The following is a 13,213-nucleotide window of genomic DNA, read 5'->3' on the forward strand; positions in this document are numbered from 1 at the left end:
TATGTCATACTTCTTGCTTACATCTTCCTGTGTCCAGCACATCCCATCACTTCAGCCACTCTAGTAAATGCCTAACGTAACTGATAGCCTTTTATTCTTTCATCACACCTGCCCATAAAACTTAGACTAGAGAAAAGCTCTGTTTACTATGCAAAGCCTTGTGGAGAAGTCACGGAGCTGTGAGTTTTGGAGTCCTCCATGGACTCACAGGCTTCACTGCTGTGGCTGTTCACATTGATGAAGTGTCTCGGGGATCTTCATTCTCCACAAGCCCCATCATACTAGTTCCTCCTTCACATATTGCCTGCCTCGTCCTTACCAAATGCATAAGGCATCAGTAAGAAACTCCGTACGCTCCCCATATCAACTCATCCCACCACCTGCTACTGTTCTGTTGTGGCCTCCCTTTTCAGTGTTATAAAAATGTGGTCCTTCTTAACCAAGGACAGTTTCTCTATCTGTGTTCCAGTTTCCATAGTAATAACCAATAGGGTTATTGTTTATTTTGAGCACTTGCTGTGTATCGTTTCTTCCTGCATTATCTTTGAGTGTGCTTATAAAGAGTGGCATTCCCATTTATAGGCAAGGGGATTGATGCTTGGATTAAGTACTTTCCCAGGATTACCAACAATGAGTGGCAAAGGCCAGATTTGAATCTAAACTGTATTAGAGAATATTCCAAACCTCTTTAAAGAAATTAGCATCTTTCTTCCACTTAACAGGATCTAAAGCACCAACTCACTTCCTCCCACTTTTCCTTCCTTCCTTGCTCCCTTCCTTCCTCTGTCCTCACCTTCCCTTCTGTGCCTTAGTCATTCTTGTGTGTACCAAGCCTTCAAACACATGCAGTGCTTCATTCTTGTTTGGGGAAGTAGTCAGCCTAAAGTTTAGAAGCAGGATTTGGGGGCCTAGGTTCTAATCTCTGTTATACCAATCTCACTTACCATCTCAGCTAAGTGGTGTAGCCCTTCAAAGTTATCCTTTACACATGGGAGTAATGCCTACCTCACTGTGTACTCAGAAGGAGGAAGTGAGTTGGGACATCTAAGATCCTTAAAACAAGTCTGTAGCTGGAGTTTTCCTGCCTGGCCCACAGTCAGGATAAATCTCTCTCACCTGCCAGTCCCACAGCCACTCAGACTCGACCAAGTAAACACAGAGACTTATACTGGTTACAAACTGTATGGCCGTGGCAGGCTTCTTGCTAACTGTTCTTATAGCTTAAATTAATCCATTTCCATTAATCTATACCTTGCCACATGGCTCGTGGCTTACCGGCATCTTCACATGCTGTTTGTCATCGTGGCGGTTGGCAGTGTCTCTCTGACTCAGCCTTCCACTTCCCAGCTTTATTCTCCTCCTTGTCCCGCCTACACTTCCTGCCTAGCCAATGGCCAATCAGTGTTTTATTTATTGACTAATTAGCAACACATTTGCCATACAGAACATCCCACAGCACAAGTCTTAACATAGACACTCACAAATGTTAGCTAACATTGCCACCATCTTGGATTGTTTCACATGGAGTCAGTTCAGGTATGGGGTTGCTGCCTTGACTGCAGCCAGATGCCATTGTACTGCCTTGCTGTGATTTGGGGGAATAAGTAGTGAGAGAGTAAGGTCCATATATAATAAAATCCTACATAAATTTTAGTAAATCAAAACTATATATAGAATGTTTCTAAATAGGAGATAAAATTAACAAATTATCAAATCATCACCATTTTGACTTCCATATGTTCATGTCATTTCCAAGCCATTCTGACCAACATGGTATTAAATTAATTGCTTGTTAAATTGCTTTTTCTTCCATGATGTTTACTGATAGAAAGAAAGCTAATAGAATGTAAGCCCCAGGAGATTATTTGAGTGCAATGTGTGAACTGTATCTTCTTGGCTTATGTTCTGTGACCTTTATTTTTGGCTTTGCATTTTTGAATAATTAGATGGAAAAAAATCTAGCATTCACAAAAACATCTGAATTATTCTTTCCAAAAAATTGTTAATTTTTTTCAGTTTTTTATTGTAGATACTAAATAATGAAAGCATACCTTAATGTGTATTTTTTAGCTTATGTTATAAACAATTGAAAATTTAAAGCTAAGGCATATAAAACTAAAATGGGAAAAAAGGCAAAATTGGTATTCTAGGGTCTTCTCAAACAGTACCTTTTAACTGAGTTTCCACTTCTGTCTGCTTTGAATAATTTTCTCCTGCCAACGTGAATGGGATATAAAAAGAAGACAAGATGAGAGAAACTGTCAGGTTTGATTTCTCTTCAGCAGATGGGATGCTTAAGGTCTGCCCATGCTTCCTCAGTGCTGCCTGCCCCCTGTAGTCAGGAGTTTTCTCTGGTCCCACCTGGTCCCCTGCAGTCTGCAGCCACTTATAAAATAATCAACAGAGACTTAATATTATTTATAACTGTTTGACCATTAGCTCAGGCTTCTTACTAACTAGCTCTTACACTTAAATTAACCCATAATTCTTATCTATATTTAGCCACATGGCTTGGTACCTTTTCTCAGTTCTGCCTTGTCATCTTACTTCCTCTGTGTCTGGCTGGTGACTCCTGACTCTGCCCTTCCTCTTCCCAGAATTCTCCTCATCGGCTCACCCCGCCTATCCTTCCTGCCTGGCTACTGGCCAATCAGTGTTTTATTAAACCAGTGTACAAGAGCATTATCCCACAGCATTTCTCCTTTTCTGTCAAATCAAAAAGGAAGGTTTTAACTTTAACATAGTAAAATTACATATAACAAAACAGTTATCAAGCAAGAATTGTAGTTACAATATCCAGTCTATTTGTATTTGGCAAAATTCAAGAAAATATTCTATCCTATATTTGTGAGTCTAAAGTTTCATATCTAATTTATCTTTATCATAACCAAGGAAAATTATAACTATCTAGTCTTAAACTACATCAAAGACCCCAAAAGGATATAATATTACCTAAGTAAACAGGAAATGCATTGTAAGCAATTTCCAAACATCTAGAATGACAGACACAGCTGACTACCTGGACAGTCATCCAAAGCTCCTCTGTAACATTGGGGCATCCATCTTCAGCCAATAGTCCTAGAGTTTTTAGTCACTTCTCCCTGTGTCCTGCAGAATGTCTGTCAGTCTCCTCTGTGAAGGAGGAACCTGAAAGACCATCTCACCTTGTTTTGGCAAAATTTAGTGGTCATTTTTCCATGGGTCCTTCATGTCTAGTCTATACATTTTGTCAATCAGTCCAGGTAAGAACAGTTTCTTGCCCAAATGGGCAGTTCTGCCAAGAAGAAGATAAACTCCAATGGAGTGTCTTCGATGCCCATCTTCCACTTTGAAATCAGTGCTGCCAGGAGCAGACGTATCTCATCCAGGAAAGTGTAAGTTTTTAAAACACTTTAAATGCCATATTCTGTAGGTCTTTGAGGTGTTTGAAGATTACCTACCTAATTGAAATATATCTATGTATACCTAAAAAACTTAACTAACATGACTATAAGTTGGATTATCATAGATGACTAATTATTAATCTGTATTTTTTAATTATACATTATAATTTTAAATGAGCTGTATAAACATAATACCTTAAACAAGAGTAGAAATATACATATAGTATAACAAAATTAACTTTAAATTTGTAATAAACTAAAATCTATAGCAATGTAAAACATTTTAAACAAGTTGCTCTTTAAAAGTAGATTCAATAATCTACATATCCTATCATCCTATCATATCTATATCATATCCCCTTTTTATCTTTTAGAGATTGCATTTATAATCAACCCCCTTTAAATAAAAATAAACATTTATAAATAGTATTTTTTGTGATTTCCATCTTTACGTGGCTTATTTTTTATATTACTTTTACTGTTTCTGTAAAGACTTTACTTTTTAAAACTATTTTTTATATAACTGCATATATTCCTTTTTCTCTCTCTTCCAAGCCTATGTACATTTTTTATACATACTGTAAACAGTTTAGAGTTTTATTTCATATGAATCTGTCTTATTGTGAATCTATGATCCTTCTCTGACCAGAATAGATTTTAAACCGTTAAAGTGGTTGACTAGGACTAAAGCTGCATCCCTGGCTGCTGACTCTGCCCCCACCCTTCAGCTTCCCAACATGGTGGTGGTACAATTACTTCCAGCCCTGGGAGCCATGCACACCACCAACTCTCGGAAGCAGTGGGTCTATGCCTCCATCAAAGCACCATGTAGCCCAGAAACTTTTTTTTTTGTCTGTACTAGCAAAAGCTAAATGTATCATACAGTGCACTGCACAGCTTTAGAGACGCCACTGTGTACTGCACCTGGAATCCGCCATGCTGCTTAGCTCATGGCAACTGTTGGCCAGCTCCATCTCACAGGCAGCTGTTAGGAGACAAGTCTGCGCTGCTACTGGGATGAGAATGTGAGATTAGGAAGCACAGTGTGGCTCCGTTTCTATGCATTCAGAATCTTGAAGCTTTCTTAGGTCTATGTGGATCCATGCCCAATGGTGAGCACCAAATGTAGTCAGAAGTTTTCTCCAGTCCTGCCTGGCCCCCTGCAGTCTGCAGCCACTTATAAAATAATCACTCAGAGAATTAATATTACTTATAACTGCTTGACCATTAGCTCAGGCTTCTTACTAACTAGCTCTTACACTTAAATTAATCCATAATTCTTACCTGTATTTAGCCACATGGCTTAGTACCTTTTCTCAGTTCTGCCTTGTCATCTTGCTTCCTCTGTGTCTGGCTGGTGACTCCTGACTCTGTCCTTCTTCCTAGAATTCTTTTAGTCTGTTTGCCCTGCCTTTGCATCCTGCCTGGCTACTGGCCAATCAGTGTTTTATTAAACCAGTGTACAAGAGCATTAGCCCACAGCAGCCCCCCACCCTTTTCCATCAACATCCCACCATGTCAGTACAGTATAGCCTACTTAAGAGTCCTGTCAAAGAATTGGATAACAACAGACCTTAAAATATCATACAAATGTAACTTGATTTCATAGATGAAGAAATTGAGAAAGAAGTGTGATTTATGAAGGAGTGCTGTACTTTCCCTGAGTAGTGGTAAAGTAAGCTGCAGACTCCATCTGTTCATTTCTTTGAGCAAATGCTGAGTTCTCCTAGATAAATGCTGAGCATCAGACTATGAGTCTGACATGGTTCTTCATTACAGAACTTTCAGACTAGCATCAGCTAATGTTTCCAAACTGTTCATTGTTATGCAGTAGCATGGAGTCACAAGGTGCAGTTGGAACACATAGAAGGAATGTCCTTTTGCAGCTTTGGATGAAAATGGGCCAAGGAAATCTTCAAATAGGACAACAGTTAGTTAAAGATTTGAGGATAAAGATGTCAGGTCTGAAGCAAGACATGTAAAAAGATTTGAGGTAAGAAACTGGAAAAAAAATCCAGGGAAGTGTGAAGTGCAGAGCAGACAGCTGGTGTGGGGCTAGTTCTTGCACATAGTCTCCTCATCGAGTTCACCAGCTATGTCAGTGATGAGTTTTCAAGCTCATACCGGAAATGCTTCCTAATCTAGTTTCTAGAAGCTTGTTTCCAGAAAGGGTGTGTGGTAGCACGTGTTAACACAAGTTCATTTTGATGAGCAGTTCCTTTACTGTTCAACTCATTTGATTCTAATCTTGCCTCATGTTTCCCCTACTCTATATCAATTCTCCCAATAAACCTGAAATATGGGAGAAAAGGAAATCCAGATAATAATATGGGAATTTGAGGCTGTGCATCAGCCATCAGTAATGTAGCTGACATCAATAATGACCCAGGCCACAAAGACCATCATAAAATAGGCCTTAATGTTCATTCATCCTTTAACAAGTGCTTGGAACCCAGCTCTGTAGATAGTGTCATTCCAGGATTGTCTTCTAGAAACCAGAGAGACTGCAGAAATGAATGTAACTGAAATAGTAGAAAGTAGAACCAACTCTCAGGTCTCTGCAAGTGTGATTTAAGTGGGAGAATAGAAGAGTCAACAGAAGGGATAGCCTAGAGCAGTAAGTGAGAAATGGGGGATGACACCTATACCAGTTTGGGAAATTTGAATAGGCTTTACATAGTGATAATGTAGTTCAGTGTTGTCTGTTATGTGTCTTATCTCACAAGTAAGTTTAAAGGAATTTTGTCATATTAGGGAAGGAAGTATGCCATATTAGGGGTTTGGGATATGTCAAAGGTTTGGAAGAGCCACTGAAGAATGTGGTAGCATACCAAAGAGAAATTAATAAAAACAGTACATGAAGGGAAAGCACCCAGAGTGACATGCAGGCTACCCAAAGTGGCTGTGGTCTATCGAGGGTTTTTAGTACTGTTTTCGAATATATTGGACAGTCCACTGAAAGCTCCTGTGCATCTGCTTCCATCTTTTGTAAATGGGGATAGCAACATTGTCACACCTACCTCATTGGACTGTTGTGTAACCTGTTGATAAAAAATCAGGTAAATAGCCGGGCGGTGGTGGCGCACGCCTTTAATCCCAGCACTCGGGAGGCAGAGCCAGGTGGATCTCTGTGAGTTCGAGGCCAGCCTGGTCTCCAAAGCGAGTTCCAGGAAAGGCGCAAAGCTACACAGAGAAACCCTGTCTCGAAAAACCAAAAAAAAAAAAAAAAAAAAAATCAGGTAAATAAATATAAGTTGTAGCTTGATATCAGAAATACCACTTGCTACCAGAAACTTTCTTTTTTTTTTTTCCTGAACTAACAAACCCTTTCACTTACATTTTGTAAAGTGACTTAAATAAAGGTGAGATTCACTGGTTTTCTACCTTTAAAAACAATCAAAGTCGGGTTGGGGATTTAGCTCAGTGGTAGAGCGCTTGCCTAGCAAGCGCAAGGCCCTGGGTTCGGTCCTCAGCTCTGGGGGGGAAGAGAGGGGGACGGGGGGGGGGGGGACAATCAAAGCATATTTATAAAAAAAGGGGGGGTAAGTTTCATTTTCACACATGTATATAATGCACTTAGATCATATTCAGTCCCCATTATTATTTCTTATATCTGAATTCTACATATAGGAGAAAATGTGTAATGTTGTCTTTGTAATCTGACTTATTTTGCTTAACATCATAATCTCCATTTCCATCCATTTTTCTGTAAATGAGTTAATCTCATTCTTCTTTACAGCTGAAGAAAAATCCCTTGTATATATGTTTGTGTAAACACACTCACACACATACACACTGCTTTGATTGGCTTCAACGGAGACCATATGGTACTTATCAAGGGAAAATATCTGAGTTCCAAGATACCTAAACCTACTGTACCAAAATATTGATTATTATACCAAATAACACAGAAGCCTTTTTTTCAGACAATATATTTGAATCATATTCTTTTCCCTCCCCCACCTCCTCCCAGATCCTCCATTTGCCCAAACTTGTGCTCCTGTCTCTCTCCCTCCCTCCCTCCCCACTCCAACATCCAAACCCAAGGCAAGCAACAATCAAACAAAAAATAAAACAAATACACAAAAACCATGGAGTCCCATTTTGTGTTGGCCAACTACTCCTGGCATGGGGCCTGCCCTGGAGTGGGATGTACCCAGTGACCTCCATTTTCCCTTCCCAGCAGGTAGGAATTGCACATAGCTTCAGTCACAGGTCAGGAGCATATGCTATGTCTCAGCATACTGTACGTACAGGAGTGTACCTGCACTGAGACAAAAGCTCTGTGAAACAGCCTCCTTATTGTAGCCCCAGTGATGTCATTGTTCTTTTTTATAAATGTTCCTTGTAATCTATGAAATTATTGTGCAACTCATTAACGAACTACAAACTGCACTTTAAAAAATAACTTGTTATTGTACAATTCAAATATCTTGAATTCAGATTTTAACTAGTATAAAATTTCAAAGGTGTATCTATTTTTAATGGTGACTATTGGCTTAAATTATTTTTCTCTCCTATTAATCAGGTCTCAACATGGTTTTTCACCACCTTTTCTGTCTCAGGATTGAAGGACAAAATCCACCACATAGACAGCCTACACCAGCTCTTTTCTGCCATATCACCAGAGCAGATAGACTTTCCTCCTTTTGTCCTTGAATATGATGCCAGGGTAAGTGCCTGTTCTCTTTTGCCTTGTGTAGTGTGTGAGTGTGTTACAGAGCAGCAGGTTTGAGCATCTGAGTGTGTTATATGCTACATGCATAGTAAGGAGGCTGCTTCACAGAGCTTGTCTCATATGTAGATATACTCTTGTGTGTGCAGTGTGCTGAGAAACAGTATATGCTACAGAGCAGCACCTGTGAGCGTATGAGTATGTAAACATGCTACAGAGCAGCAGGTGTAAGCATGTGAGTGTGTGAAGCAGCTGTGAGCTTTGGAATAATAATTTAGTATTTTTTTCATACAGTAACCCAAGAGGACTTTCTAGTCATGCATTTAAAGCTGGTCTTTGGTTGTGGACAGTTGCTTAAGATTGAGGCTTTTTAGCTATATGAACAGCCAGACTGGACTGGTGTCCACTGGCAGCATAGACATTAAGTCAGGCAGCCTTTCTCAGTATTTTCTGAAGATTATGGTAATGTTTTTAATATATCTACCATGTTAGTGATGTTATTTATAGGTACATTCATAGGTCTGTTGCTGAAGAACTAGTTACACCATCTCTTAAACTTCACTAAAATTCTTTTCTATTGTATGTATTCACAACATCACCTTTTGAATATTTTTTTAATTGAGAACTTTGCCAAAAGTTAATCAAGCACCTTGTCTAGGTGTTGCTGATTATGTATCCTTATGCATGAGCCAGAGGACATATTGGAAAGTAATACTGAGTCTGAAGTATTCTCCCCTGGTTGTTATGTAACATGTTGTATACCTTCAAGGAAAAGTCATGCGGGGCCTTTCTCTCTAAACTGTCCTCCAACTTCAACAATGACTTCTGTTCCCCTTATGTGGAAAGCAAAATATTTAATGTGTCCTAATAGCTAATAACATTTCACATTTGGCTGTTGCACAGAAAGGATTTGTAACTGGAGCAGCTAGATCATAGAACAAAGATCATTCAATATATGGGGTGGGAAAAAGCTACTTCAGTGTGTGTTTACTTGAAGATTGCTGGAGTATCCTCTGGAGTATTCTAACTGACTGTTGTCTGCCTTTGAACTCCACCTGTCATGCTTGAATTAATAGCAGGAAATGTAAGGCACAGAAGAACATTTGGATACCCAAAATTTGAATGACATTTCTAAGCTACTACCTAAATGTATCATTTTTTCTCCTGCAAATGCTGAAAGATTACTCCACCAGACTTGAGCTTGCTTTTGTTTTGCCTCGGTGTTTTAGCTTTCTGTTGTTTTGAGTATCAAAAAGAACACAATGACGGGATTGGTCAAAGGAAGTATAACTTCTAGCTAACAATTGACTCATTAAACATCTCTCTACCTGTACTAGAGTTTTCTAGAGTGGAGATATTATACCATCTGTCTATGAGGACTGAAGACAGGCAAAAAAATGAGGGGGTTGGAGTATGAGGAGACAGTGTTCAGGGACAGGCAGAGGACACACATAGCATGACATTCTGCCACTGTGTGCAGTGCTGAAGGGCATTGGCTTTGCCGTCAGTGGGGGGTGTTCTAGGAGGGAGAGCGGCCATTACATTCCTCTGCAGAGAAGCCAGTGTGGAAGAGCAGAGAGTGTGATGAAGAGAAAGGCAAGTCTACAGGAAGGACTGGGCCTCCGCTGAGACCAGAGGGAAGCGGTGCTGCTGAGGGCGGCAGAGGTTTGAAGTTAGGACGTTTAGAGCTGCGACATCTGGAGACAAAGTAGCCATGGGAGATGGAGGAGAAAGCAAATGCTTTTGATGGATGGTATTTCTGTACCCCAGAGAAGCAATGTGAGGGAAAGTCTCTCAAGACTTGCGAAAGGTCCAGGTAGTGTGTTCAGTGTGTGACACTGAATTTATGGAATGTGGACCTGAGATACCAGGAGGTGGTTGAATAATGATTGGTAAGGAAAATTTATATCATAATTGGAAAAAAGGAGTACAGAGTTGGCATACTTTGTTTAGTTGTGCCTTACACTTGATAGCACATATTAGGTTCTTTATTTGGTAAAAGACTGAATTGGTGTTGATTGGTATCAGTTTCAGTGGACTTAAAAAACCATTTCAAAGATTTATGTCATTTAGGAAGCCAACAGTTTCTGTAAGATTAAAAGGGACCTTTGAAAAGCAGTAAAAATCATACTGAGGCCACTTCCAGAAAAGAGCGAGTCAGCGTTCTTACAAATAAGATCAGAGTATACCATTTCGACTGGTGAGAATTCCTTAAATTACTGTGATTGTTTCCAGAAATAGAGAAGCTGGTTGGTGGCTCAGTGATCTCCTGCCCAGTGTGAAGTTAATGTAGGAAGCTCTGTTTCATGGCATTGCATATCAGACATGCACCATTAGTTTCCACAGAAATCAATGCAGATATGAAAAGCTTTGGAAAATAGCACAGGAGACTAGAAGAGAACCCTTCAGAGGTGTCCAGAATTGATTTCTCTTTGGGGATATGTTTCTCGGGGCATTACTTTCTGCATATTAAAAATGCAGAATTGCTTAGATTACTGATCGTGATAGACAGGCTAAAATGCAAACTATGTATTTTCCCCTAAGTTTCCAGAAATGTAGCCAATTCTGAGATTTGTTTCTATTTTCTTTTTTCCCCCATACCTGGTCAGATTTACTTGTTATCAGAAAGTCTTCTTAGATGTCCTTTTGATTTCCTGGTTATGACACCAGGCTCAATTTCTGCTCAGAGCATCTGCTCTGAAGAATGGCTGAGCTTCTGGCTCATTTTGACTCCATAACATCAAAACTGCCCACTAGGTTAAAGACCAGGTCTGACTCAATGATCCCTTTAACTCTGAGGTAAATGCCATGAAGCAATCTACATTTCCTCCTCTTCCTCCTCCTCCTCCTCCTCCTCCTCCTCCTCCTCCTCCTCCTCCTCCTCCTCCTCCTCCCTCATCATTCCCGACTGTTGCCTTATATTAATGGTAAGATTTTCTGCTTGTGGCTTACTGAAAAACAAGATCTTTGCCAAAGAAATACTTTTCCTAAAAGTGAGACTCCAGTATTACGTCTGATAAGTCTAATCTAGGACCCTCCTACCATAAAGTTAGCTGCCTTGTTTTTCACCACGATTACCCAACGTGGGGGCCAAAGAATTTCTCCTTACACTAGTTGGTTGCTTTCTACATTTGACATTAGCTTCTGGCATTTAATTCTCCATCTTGACGTGGAGCTAAATGGCCTGAGAACTGTAATTGTTACAAGCCTTGCCACTTGGGCGTGTCCTGAAGATGCCTGCTGCCAAGCAGTGACAGCTACTAAATTCTTCAGAAATCGTTTTTATTGTTCCATAACTAAATGGAGAATCAGCAATGGGGAGGTAACACCATCAAGCAAGTGTCCAGTGTCAAGACAAACTTATCTTTAATTTAAGCTCAGCCTGTTACCCAGGAGGCACTTTAGTTGAATTATATAATCTGTGTGCTCTTTGTTTTCCTTGTCAGTAAAGTGAGGATTTTACCCATTTTTGTGACATCATGTAAGAACTTAAAGGAGCAGTGAAAACAAGGAGTCTGTAACTAGTCCAGCACCCAGAATGTTCAATAAGCAACGCTGTTACTGAAGCACATTGTCATTCTTGTGGCTTCTCCCTACTTTACACGAGCTCTGACACACTCCAGTGAGACTGCTCAGCGCCACCTACGTGCTGGACATTTCACATGCACTTTTCCGTGTATTGCAAGTCCCTGTTTTGCATATCTTCTTAACTTGCCTCGTTGCTTAAAGCTCTCATCTTTTTTCTCTCCACAGGAAAATGGGCCTTATTTTGCATCTTATCCTCCATCACCAGATTTGTGACCTTCCGTCTTCCCAGGACTTCTTGGTCACAGAATTCCATTTCACAACTCACCACCTATCGAAGTGATGTTCATTTTTGCTGTACAGATCCAGAGAGCTTTTGTCCCCACCTCTCTGGTATTTTTTTATTGACTATATATTTTCTGGCACATAAACAGTCTAAAACTGGTAGGCCATACGGAACTGCATACATTTTAAATTTGTATATTTGTATCAAATGGAAATGTTTGTTTTTAGAGCATTAATAGAAACTGGGGATCAACTTTTGAGTGTCTTCAGTTTCCTGGACTCTGGACGCTCCGTTACACAGGCCAGCAACATGCTCACATCATCTCTTACAGTGCACGCTTCGGACTCTCTGCTATATAGGCCACCAACATTGTTCACAGCATCTCTTAAACAGTGCACGCTTCCTTTGTGTGTTTAAGTGTTTCTCAAAGTGTATACAACCAATGTATGCTGAACAGATGCATTGTTTCCCTCAAACCCTGGCTTTAATACCATCTACATTTTATACAGACGATTTGATCATAATATAGAATTGTCCAGGACCAAGAATATGGAAATGTGTCTGATTAAAACTATAAAAATCTTCAGCAAAACATAGGACTTGCACTTTGGTGGTAAAAGTAAGAGTGAGCTGTAAGTGCTTCCTGGATTATACGGTTTGTTAAGATCAACACTGTTCAGATCTCAGCAGTGTGGGGAACACAAAGACTATATCTTCAACTCTCTCTATATAATCTTGTGATTGGTCTCCTTATCTAAAAAAATGTATGTGCTAACAGCACTCCTAAGTAAAGAGCATTTGCTAAGACTCCATGCCTGACCACGCTGCTGTCTTCGCAGAGTCATACATGATTGTGTTGGCTAGTATCTCTTGAGTGGCCTCCATCATAGAGTAGAAGTGTATAATAGTATACAAATTCAAGGACCTGATAATTCACGCTCTAGAAGACTTTTGTCACTTGGGCTCTATGTGTGCCTTAGCTTGTTTATGGGTGAAAATTGGAATTATGCAGCCTACCTCACAGAGGTAACATGAAGATAGCTTTTAGAAAGAACTTGGCTGTTCCAGGATTCGGAAGGTTGAGGGAGTTGGGAGTATGGTAGGGTGCCTTCAGTTAGTTCTTAATATTAATGAGAGTAAATATATAAAGGAATTCTGTACGACATTCCATGGGCCTTGGTACCTTTTGAGTGTTGAGTTCTGTTTGGGGGTGGGGCACAAAAAATCCCACCCCTGTCCCTCTGACCACTCCTGCTTTGTAGCTTTTCTGCTGCCTCTCCTACAATGCTGCCATTTAACGAGAGACATCTGTTACCCATTAACAGTTTCTTCTTGAATTAAGGT

At 40.0% G+C, this 13,213-nt stretch overlaps 1 protein-coding gene across 4 annotated transcripts in view; it reads left to right on the plus strand.

The window, feature by feature from the left end:
• Gdap2 (ganglioside induced differentiation associated protein 2) overlaps positions 1 to 12,681 on the plus strand; it is a 56,918-nt gene extending 44,237 nt beyond the window's left edge. The window contains exons 13-14 of one of the 4 annotated variants that reach the window (XM_052731515.1): positions 7,912 to 8,055; positions 11,812 to 12,681. In XM_052731515.1, the coding sequence (XP_052587475.1) occupies positions 7,912 to 8,055; positions 11,812 to 11,859 (192 nt within the window). In that variant the 3' untranslated portion in view covers positions 11,860 to 12,681. Of the gene's footprint in view, positions 1 to 7,911; positions 8,060 to 11,811 lie in introns of those variants that run through there. The other 3 variants (XM_052731516.1, XM_052731518.1, XM_052731517.1) reach the window with 3 other exon arrangements.
• Positions 12,682 to 13,213: the final 532 nt, after the last annotated feature.

This window comes from Peromyscus californicus, unplaced genomic scaffold, assembly GCF_007827085.1.
Source record: "Peromyscus californicus insignis strain IS unplaced genomic scaffold, ASM782708v3 Scaffold_9__1_contigs__length_137607984, whole genome shotgun sequence".
Lineage (NCBI taxonomy): Eukaryota > Metazoa > Chordata > Mammalia > Rodentia > Cricetidae > Peromyscus > Peromyscus californicus.